Below are 10,884 nucleotides of genomic sequence, written 5' to 3'. Positions count from 1 at the left end.
CAGCCAGTATTTATGTTCTTCTGGTTGCTGTGGAATCTGAGAGGGCTCAGATTCCACAGCAACCAGAAGAACATAAATACTGGCTGGTGATTTGATTAATCAGCTTTGTGATGGGCTACAAAATGCACAGTGCATTTCCTTAGCTGTGGATGAGTGCACTGACACCACTGACAATGCTCAGTTGCTGGTGTTTGTGAGTTTTTATGATGAGGCAAAGGGGGAGTTTGTTGAAGATGTGTTGGGCCTGACGAACCTCAGTGGACACACAAGGGGGCAAGACATTTATAAAGCAATAATGGTAATGCTGAATGAAAGAGGGTGCAGCTGCCTTTATTCATAACTGCAGCTGCACTGCGACCCTGAGGGATCAAGCACAGACACAATAACAATGAAAACTGCTGCATACAGATTATTTTTGTTTTTGCAACCTCGTGTGAATGACCGTAATAAACGGACCTTTGTCTTATTGAAAAGAAAATGTTGGACCTTTAAGATTTGTATTTGAGTACCCCTGCTCTAATGTATCCTCTAACAAAAGTATTTATCGTGACAAGCATAACCACAACCATAAAAGTCAAATTATTTCCAAATGTAGTCCATTCCAACCTACAGGAGAATGTTTTGTTGGTGCTGCCCGCGACACTGATCAGGTATTGGATGATGTGTTGACAGTTGGTGGTCTTTCCACTACCACTCTTGCCCAGCAGGACAATGGACTGATCCTGGCGAGTGGTGAGGAGGTTCCTATAGGCAGCCTGGGCCATGCTGTAAATGTGAGGGGCCGTGTCCTCCCTTCTGCAGCCCTTGAACATCTGCATCACCTGGAGAGAAGATGAAGAAACAGTGAAGGAGAGGAGGACAAAATAGAATATATGAACAGATGCAGCCTACCTTCTCAGAGTACATGGAGGGGGCGCAGATGGGGTTGACGACCACCATGTTGGGCCCAGAGTGGGTGTGCACCAGGTTACCGCCGTACCGCTGCCTCAGCGAGTGCATAACGCTCGACTCGTTCAAATACTGCAGAGAGGCCAGGTCCTCCACTCGGTCAAACATCGGAGGGTTAGCCTGGAGTTCAAAGTCAAAGCGGTTAAGTTCTCGCCCCGTGTCATCTGTAATTGATGTGGTTTAGAGTTGATTTGATGATTAAATACCTTCTCTACGTCGTCTTCATCCACATCCAATAAAGATCCATCACTCTCCAGGCGGATTTTCACCTTCCCCTCTGGCAGACTGCCTGCCTTCGCCTTCAGGAGAGTCGCTGCACAGCCAAAGAGAGTGGAGTTAATTCATCATGACATATGATCTCAACCTGGGTGAAATGGCTTTGTCTTTTCTTACATGTCTGATGATGTGTGATCTCTTTTAATAATTTAAAAGCCTAATTAAAACTGAACAAGAACCACACTAAATCTAATTACATACAGTCTGATTACATTTAGTCAAAATCAGCCAGAAAACCGAACTAACAGCAAAGTGAGAGAATTATTTAAAGATTCTAATATAAATGATACTGATACTTAAATGCTGAAGTTTTTACTGACCAATAGAAAATCCATCCTTGTGGACCAGCCATACTTTCTCTTTGTTGTACCAGGCTGTCTCTGCCGTAAGCTGCTCCTCTGTCTTCGCCTGTAGAAACGGGTTCAAAATAGGATATTTTATAATCAGTGATTGAACCTTACAAAATGATGGAGTGTGCAAAAAGAATAGTTGAATGATTAATGATTAAATTAGATAAATGAATGATGGACCTCCAAAAGGATCCTACAAAAGGCCCTTCAAACACCTGTATGAATCTGTGAGAATGTGATAACCGCACGTTTGCCTAGCTTGTTTCTCTGATAACGTAGGACCCAGACTTTCAGGACATATTTGTAACGTGAGCTAAATTGTCAGTAAAAGTAAAAACACTAAATTAAGCAGTTTTTTGATGTAAACATTTATTTTGTCCCAGTGGAGAAAGGGTAGAAGGGTTCTGAGCCAAAAGCTAATGTTAGCCTAGCTTGTTTCCTCTGATAACTTAAAATCAAGGACGAGATATTACTAAAATCCTTTATCCAGTTAAACTAAATATGGGAAATCAACCGAAATCAAAAAAGTGTAATGTAAAAATGTGGCCCAAAAGTGGATGAAAAGACACATTTTGACAAACGCTTACATATGCACAAAGGGGGTGTGTAGCTTTTGCCGGTTTTACTAGATAAAGTCGTCACCTTCACTTAAAAGCACAGATTTCTTAAATACTTAAATAAAATAACGTAACTATCTATTTGTGTTCAGACCTTAATGTGGAAAATGTTACATATTAGACCTTTACAGCACCCTTCAGAGCTCACAGAGTGCACATTGAACCCAACGTCTGCAAACTGATGTGTTCACTGAACAGACATCACAGACAGGGGGGATGCTGGGTTGTTTCATCACAACCAAGTGAATCACACAGACACAAATACATGTGTTTTAGAAGGATTGCACAGATAAAAAACATCTGAATAAATTGAAATACAACAAACAGACACAACCAAATCAAATCAGTTGTTTGGAGAGTCATGCATGAAAACAGACTCAGACATGCAATCAAGCTAGGGTCATAAACATCCGATAGCTGCACCAAGATTATTGTTGTATTTTCTGCCTGAGAAAGAGTGCCAGGTGATACTTCAACAGCTAGTGCTACAGGGAAGATAGAAGCTGGGATTGCCTCACTAACTACAGAGCGATCCTCCCACTAGCCTCTACTAGTTCATCACACACTAAAACCCCACAACAACACATCACTCTGGGGGGATGCAACCAGAACTACAATCAGGAGTAGCCATGGTCAGACCTGAGCTGCAGCCGAGTGCGCTGCCTGAAGGATGGCCACAGGGTCCTCAACAAGCTTCGACTGGAGAAGGGAAGAAGAAGATTGAATTCAACAGCTGAACATTGCATTCAATCAAGCAAATTCGTAAAAAGCACATCAAATAAAACACTGTAGCAAGACACGGCACAGCAGCAGTGCACTATCAAGTCAAGCAACGGTAGCAGAAAAAGTCATTATATGAATTCACCATTAAAAACTACAATGTTAATGTATTAATGAGCAGGGATTACAAGGTGCATTAAAGTGCTGTCTACAGGCCTGTGGGGACTATTATACAGAAAATGAATGTTCTGTCATATTAACAGTCACAGTTAACTAGATCAGTTGTGCACAGTATGAGGTATAAATGCAGGGCATTGTAGAGCCAGTTGTAAAACAATTTAATAGTCAATGCTAATGTGCTTGGAGCAGAGATAGTACGGTGCATAAACACAATGACGTAGTAATATCTTGATATAATATGTGTCATTGCAAGCAATTCAGGGATATAAAGTCAAGTAATTGTACGGAATACCCAAGTTTTAGAGTTAACAAATATAATACCTTGTACATGTGCTTATCTAGTTACAGACAGGAGCACTTACAGTAAGGTTATGTATATTTTGAATAATCATAAGATATGATGAAGAAGACCTGAATAGTGGAGTGTACATTTTAATTTCATCCATGTTCAAAATGTCAGTAAGTGTGTCAGTATGTCAGGCTTCATTTAGGGTTGAAATAAGACATGCTGAATATGTTAAACTGCAGTTATTGATAGGACTTTATCTAAATTAATACATAAACAAAGGCTATTCTGAGCAAAATAAAAGCCTGAATAGTTAGAATGATTTATTTCTCATTATGCTATTATAAAGACACTGCTCTTTGAAATATATACGCTTCTTACTCATATTAACAAAAGGTGGAAAAACTGTGTATATTTTCCCACAATTATGTTCCCCAAGTACATTTTGTTTTATTTCCTACACTAATAAATCTTAACCTTGGTATCAATATCTGAGTGAAAATAGCAAAAACTGCAAGGCCAATACACAGCTGCACTTGTTAATTCAAGAATCCCTGACCAAACATTGGTAACCACTTGTTTGTGTTACATCACAGAACCGAGCTCTCGCATGAACCTTGAATGCACCGAAGAGAGCAGCGCGGGGACAGAGAGGAGCGGGGGGGCACAGACAGAGCAGGGAGGGGTCAGTGTAGGACAACAAGCTCAGACACCAGCACTCTGTGGCGTACCCGAGAGGATTTACGGCCTCTGGCACGCTCGCCATGCAAACAGCAAGGAGACCAGCAGCAGGTGAGGATCCGATAACCCACAGAGAGGCAAACACACAGACATGAGACACAATATGATATAACAGGAGAGAGATGTGCCTTCCAGTGCTTTAGACTGTGAAAGAAGAAATAACCAGACACCGAGGTGTAGTGAAGTACTGCCAAAATAACCAGAATGGGCAATGAACAAAGTCATAAAGTACACGGGTGCTAGGCCTGTCGCGATAATCGATAAATTGACTTATCGTACGATAAATAAAAATGGACTCGATAACTTTTCTGAGCTCGATAAATTGCCGTTTACATAAAGATGTGACCAGCATTTTAGCCTGGAGCGCTGTGGCTGCCAGGCGCGCTGTGAGGGGCGGGGCTGACACACAGCCAGGTCAGGACACTGTGTGCACGTACAGCAGCGTAGCAGCCAAATTAATAATATAGCGACAAGCGGGAGACAACCTGTGACTTACTCGCGGGGAATTTAAAGTGAAATGGAATTGGTTACAAAACATACACATCTCGATTCTCCAGTGTGGCAGTATTTTGGATTCAAGCCAAATCAACGAGGCCAACCTACGGACTTGAATGAGCCGGGCGGTGTGTCGCATTTGTTTAAAAAAGGTAGCGACAAAAGCAGGCAATTCCACGCATTTTAAACTACACCTAAAACACAACCACTCCATTCCGTTTTCCCAGCTGGTAGCAAACACGGCAGCTGGAGATGGAGAGCCCCCACCTTCCCGACAGTTTACAATCAAAGATGCATTTGCCCGACAATGCAAACATGTATGTTGGTGTTCCTTGCTCGAAAACTTCGAAAAACAGATTTGGATATGGCCTGTTGAGGCATCTGGGTCTTTGTATGGACAGTGGACTGAACACATGAATGTTGTTTTCAGGAGATTTTTTTTGCTTGTGAGACAATGTGTGCTCATATTGATTTATATATATATAGAGAGAGACAGATGGATAGATAGATGGATTGAGAGCTCTGTTTTCCAGCCTGAGTCTATTTAATTTATTGTTTTGGTTGTGTGTGATTTAATTAATTTATTATAATTTAATTAATTTGTTTTATTTATTATATATCATTTATATATTTTAATATTATTTCACATNAGCGCCGCTGCTGAAAACATATAGGGGAAACACTGTATATATATATATATATATAGAGAGAGAGACACAGATGGATAGATAGATGGATTGAGAGCTCTGTTTTCCAGCCTGAGTCTATTTAATTTATTGTTTTGGTTGTGTGTGATTTAATTAATTTATTATAATTTAATTAATTTGTTTTATTTATTATATATCATTTATATATTTTAATATTATTTCACATTTCATTTGCAATGTTGAATGTTCAATAAAAAGTTCTGTTTGAAAGGATGTACTAGAATTATTATGATATATTATCATTATGTCAGTGGTCTAAAATGGTCTTACAATGGTGCCGACAATATTATCGTTTATCGCAATAATTTCCAGGAACATTTATCGTCCAACAAAAGTATTTATCGTGACAGGCCTAACGGGTGCTCCTCTGGACCTGATAACAAAGAAGTTAATACTACAGAAAGAATAAGAGGGGATACCAGTCATCCTGAACAATTGCACATATTGTACTCGCACTCTAGCTCATTGCATATCATTTTTTATTTTAAAAAATGCAACTACCTTGCACACGTACATAATGTATTTAGTATGTTTGTATTTTATTAGTCGGAGTCAATTATAGTGTATTCTAACTTGTTCTTTGATATTGTGTAATCTATAGATACTCTAGAGTCTATAGATCTTTACTTTTCTACTGTTAATATTTAATGTTTATTTCTGTTTTAAACTCATGTGCAGTGCCTTGTTAACTGTAACAAAAAAGTACATCTAATGTAATCCAATCCAACTTATTTTAAGGGCTGTACTCAAACTGTGATACCGATTACCAGGAAGTCCTTAACTTTCTATTGAGCTAACTCTGAAGTAATCTCCATTACTCCCGCAGACAGAGAAAACGTCCCTTTGGTCACAAAGTTTCAGATGTCACTCCAAGGGGCCAACAACACAGGGGACCCTTGTAATTGAACCCCATTGGCAGAGAGCTTGGGACAGCCGTACACATGGGTGGTTTTTGGACACATTTCCCTCTATCCAGGGAAGCAAGCAGTAGACCCAGGCTGGTATAGGTTGGTAAAAGCATGGCAGGTGCAAACCAAACAAAGTCTCAAAGAGAAAAGTTACATCATTGGCATCGGCGGCGAAGATCCTCCTCACACGCTTGTGATCCTCCTCAGAGGGAGTCAGCTGTGGGACCTACAGTAGGATTGCAGGACCAGCCATTGAAATTGCAGAAAGCACAATCAATGATGCAGAGAAAATTGCTATGATTGTTCCACTTCAGACTGAGTGGGCATGTAGAAGCATTCCATGTACAACAAATAAAAATAATAAGTCTAGTGCTTTTTTATGTGAGAAGATAAGATAAGATAAGATGGACCTTTATTAATCCCCGTGGAGAAATTCAGTAGTTTAAAGTGAAAAACAGGATAGCACAGATTCACACATATTAATACAATCAAAAATAAGATCAGCGATAAAAATAATAATGATAATAATGAGAAACTATGAAATAAGAAATGAATGAAAATGGACATATATACATATAGAGTCATACATTACATATTAGATATATTAATAATAATAATAATAATAATGCATTACATTTTTTATCAGAGATTATTATTTATTAATATTAACATGGGTTGTGGAAACAGTGTGTATGTATGTCTAATAAACACACACTCCTTTGTGTACCTTTGCAGCAAGACGAACACACACCTGTTCATTGGTTGCAGACTGAGCCTGGGGACGTGCAACAGGGGACGGCTTACCATCGGGGGCCACAGAGGGAGAAGATGTCTCCTTTACCTTTACACATTATATCCACACACACACATTTTGACAGACAAACGTTCACACACACACACACATGGAAATGACATGGGAAGATGAAGATAAGAGTATTTTTCTTTCAAATTTGTGTTCAATTCAACACAACCGCAACAACAATCAACTTCAAGGGAGGTTTGTTTCTGCTAATGAAATGTTCCAGTTAAGTCAAACAGGAAATGAGTAAAGGAAAATGACTATTAAAGAAAATTGGATCATTAAGTGTTACAGCAGAAGAATAATGGTTGGAGGAGGCTTTTGTTTGTCAATGGTTACTTAAACAACAAGCCGTTGCAGTTTCTTTCAAGAAGTAATATCACTTAGCGTTGTCTCAGCTGAATTATCAACTGGGAATAACACCTGCATTTTAATTATTGTATGCCGCTGTGGATCAATATGTACAGTTTTGTCCCATATCTGCTGCTGTTTGCCAGTAAATTGAAGACAAACTTTTTAATCGTGATGAAATCATTACTTCTGATTTATTTGCATCTTTAGGTGACAGCAACGCTAAGAAAAGCATTCTTCTTGCTAGTTTGAATTGAACTCCACTGAGAGCTGAACATAAAAAATGAATAGATAGCACCAACCTCCAAGAATGCTTGACAAATTGCATTTAGAAGTTCACATCTTTCTTTCCCTAATATTGGAAAACTAAATCTCTCCCCAGAGCAGTCACAAACACAATAATCCTCAGCAAAAACACCAGGTGCATATCTCACAAATTGAATCCTTCGCTCCACGGGCAAACACCCAACTGTTTGCCAGATTTCATGGACATCTGTTGATCACATTTTTCAGATGGACTGCTGGCAGACAAAATGCCCAAGACAGACACTACATCAAAAGGAAAAAATAGAACTGTCTGAGTAACAAATGACTAAGAAAGTATAAACAAGTATGAAACTGAAAGGGCAGCTACAAAATACAAATCTAAACGTCAAAAGGTTTAGATGAAGCTAAATGTTATCATCCAGCTCCAATCTGCACGACCCACTGGACTCTTGTGTTTTCTAAACAACTGTTTTGAGCTGTTTAATTGGCAAGAACTACAGATGAGTTTACTTAACATTATTTGACTTCCTATTGTGATTCCATCCCAAAAGATCCTTAAAGCCTCACAACTTCACTGCTCTGCTTGCAGAAAGTAACAGTAATGAGTCATGGCTCTGTGCTCACTGACATCTCCAACTGACCGGATTACCAGAGTTCAGGCGATGAGCACACGCTTAATTCCACTGATGAAATATGATCATGAGATGGTACATACACCCTGTTTCCCTTATCTTGTTTAGTGTGGTGTGTTTGTATTATGGCCCATTTTTGCCCAAGTTGGAGCAACAAAATTAAGAAAGAGCGATTTAGTTAATGATGAAAATGACATGTAGGCCCCGGGCCGACTGAGTGTGCTGAAGCTTTCAATGCATTGTTTTCAACTATAGGGACGGTTTTTGCTTACTGCTTTTGGGTTGCAGAGCTCCACCTCTTTTTGAAGGAGCGCCCTGAACTCCTCAAGTTTAAAAAAACTTCCAACTGCCCGGGAATAAGTAAAGTATTTCCTTTGTCCAAAACGTTGTTCCTATTGTCTAAATGGGTGACTTAATGCTTTCTGTTTTGTCTGTTGTGCAAAACCCGGAACTATACTATATATATTGGGACGTAAATTAATGTGGAACTCAAGATATCGGGAGAGAGGTTTTACTAATTAAATTGTACTGTTAACTATTAGAGTATTTTATGGTTTAGGGTTTGCGTTAAGCTAACTTTAGTACTTGTTGTTGACCAACAATATTTATTTATTTTAGGTGGTATACTGCAAAAAATGTGGACAAATCAGGCGGTCTTCAACAAAAATCAAAACAGTAATATGTGCATCCCTTTTTTAACCTGCAAGAAATGATTATCCATAATCAAAAGCAAATCAGCTCAAATTGAAAATGTGTTTTAGGCTGGACATTGGGATGAGGTTGAATATGAACAGTAATGTCTGTGTTGTTATTGAACAGCATGCTCCACCCAGAGGTTAAGTAGCAAACATGCTTTTGTTTCACTCTGTACCTCCGGTTTCTTTAGGGCAACTGGTCGGGGCTTTGGGATGAACCCCGCAGGAGGAGCCAGAGGATCTGTCTTGTGGACAGGGACGAATCCTGGAGGTCTTGCTAGGGGATTCTGTCTTGGGGGCACTGGACTGGGTTTTCTGGCAGGGATGAAACCAGGCGGAGGAGTCAACAGATTCTGTTTGGGGAGCGGGATGAAGCCAACCGGTGGGGCCAAAGGGTTGGGTTTGGGAGCGGGGATGAACCCAGCTGGAGGGGTGAGGGGGTTCACTTTAGGGGATGCAGGTGTTGGTGCTGTAGGGTTGGTCGCAGTGGCCTCCTCTGTTTTTTCCACAGCAGGTTTTTCTTCCTTTTCTTCCACAGCTACTTTCTCCTCTTCCTCCTGCTTTGCCTCTTCTTTCATGTCCTCTTTGCGGTCCTGGGTGCGGGTGCGAGGCCGGTGTTCCTTGGTTCTACTTCTGCCCATTAGGCTGGTCAGGCCCATAGAGATATCATCCGACCTAGTGCTGGTTTTGGGCAACAAGTCTGCGGCAAAGGCAGCCCTTGCAGGCTCTGAAACAACAGGCTGGGTCTGCCCTTCTGCCTGAGCAGGAACCACACGTCTAACAATTCTTCTCACAACCTGCACGACTTTTCTACCGCCCTGCTCCTCCCCCGGAGTGTCCATGACAACGGTGGAATTTGTCTCTTCGGCTGATGAGGCCGTTGACGGTGGACCACTTCCTGTGACTAGCCCGAGTTTAGCGATGGCCTCAGGCTGACTACTATCTACATTAGGCTGGATACAAACAGAGCAGGGAAGATATACTGCAGATTAATCCCATGCCTGGCGGAGATGAACTGTCAAAGATTTCAACGGTGTTATTGTAAATTCATGTGTGTCCTGTGTCTGACTTTGCTTGTGGTGTTAAGGGTTTCTGTGAAAGTGCAAGTGTTTATGCTTTTGCATTTCTTTTTAGGGGTTCTTGTATTGAATTAAGTTCTGGGCATTGGTGATGATATAAGATGGGAACCTCCAGACAAAAGACTTACATGTTGAATTGTTCCATGAGATTAAAGACTCATGACATTTTACATGTTCATATATTATCAATATTTTGTGCATGAACTGATCACCTTTTAATATTCTGGGGCTGTTCAGAATGTTACTCATTTATAGAGAAAAAAGGTTGGTAGATAAAACAATATAAATTCCATTAGGAACAACTTAAGTGTAAACATTTTTGTCATAATCGTTAATAAAAGCAAATATTGCATTAGCCATTATAAACGCCACTCGAGAGGAGGACAGATTATGTGTTATGAGGTTCCCTTCTTTTTTTACTTTCCTGTCTACGAGGACTTTGAAGTAATATGACCTCCATGTATTGATTTATGTTGGCTGGATAACTATGAAAAGCTCAACCTTTTTGTAGTAGATTGTATTTGCCTGTAGATTAGGAGTGAAAGCAGAATATTTGTTTTGGAACAAGCAGTAAAATAACCTGTAATGGAATGACATGGAAAATGGAAAATGGAATGTTATGATAGTTGGACACTTTTGGGGGCATTTTCTGGGTTCAGAAACGTTGTGTAAGCTCCTATAAAATAGATTTATATCAGCTAGTGTTTTTCCATCGGTGAATCTTAAAAGCCTCACTCCTATTGGCAAACATTCAGAAATGTACTCAAAGCATTTGACAGACTTCAAGGATGCACACAGTGCATTTAAAGGAGAAAACCCTGAATGTAAACATC

General features: G+C 40.0%; 1 protein-coding gene across 1 annotated transcript; it reads right to left on the bottom strand.

Moving 5' to 3' along the window:
* Positions 1–449: 449 nt before the first annotated feature.
* On the bottom strand, positions 450–10,671 carry LOC104946993 (uncharacterized). Its single transcript, XM_010772908.1, has 8 exons — positions 9,149–10,671; positions 6,980–7,069; positions 6,383–6,454; positions 2,831–2,890; positions 1,545–1,632; positions 1,155–1,261; positions 892–1,068; positions 450–821 (listed from the first exon to the last, which is right to left on the bottom strand). The coding sequence occupies exons 1-8, from the start codon at positions 9,812–9,814 to the stop codon at positions 489–491; spliced, it is 1,593 nt and encodes a 530-aa protein (XP_010771210.1). The 5' UTR covers positions 9,815–10,671; the 3' UTR covers positions 450–488.
* Positions 10,672–10,884: the final 213 nt, after the last annotated feature.

This window comes from Notothenia coriiceps, unplaced genomic scaffold, assembly GCF_000735185.1.
Source record: "Notothenia coriiceps isolate Sejong01 unplaced genomic scaffold, NC01 NC01_scaffold00011771, whole genome shotgun sequence".
NCBI lineage: Eukaryota > Metazoa > Chordata > Actinopteri > Perciformes > Nototheniidae > Notothenia > Notothenia coriiceps.
This window is presented reverse-complemented; position numbering and strand designations above follow the sequence as displayed.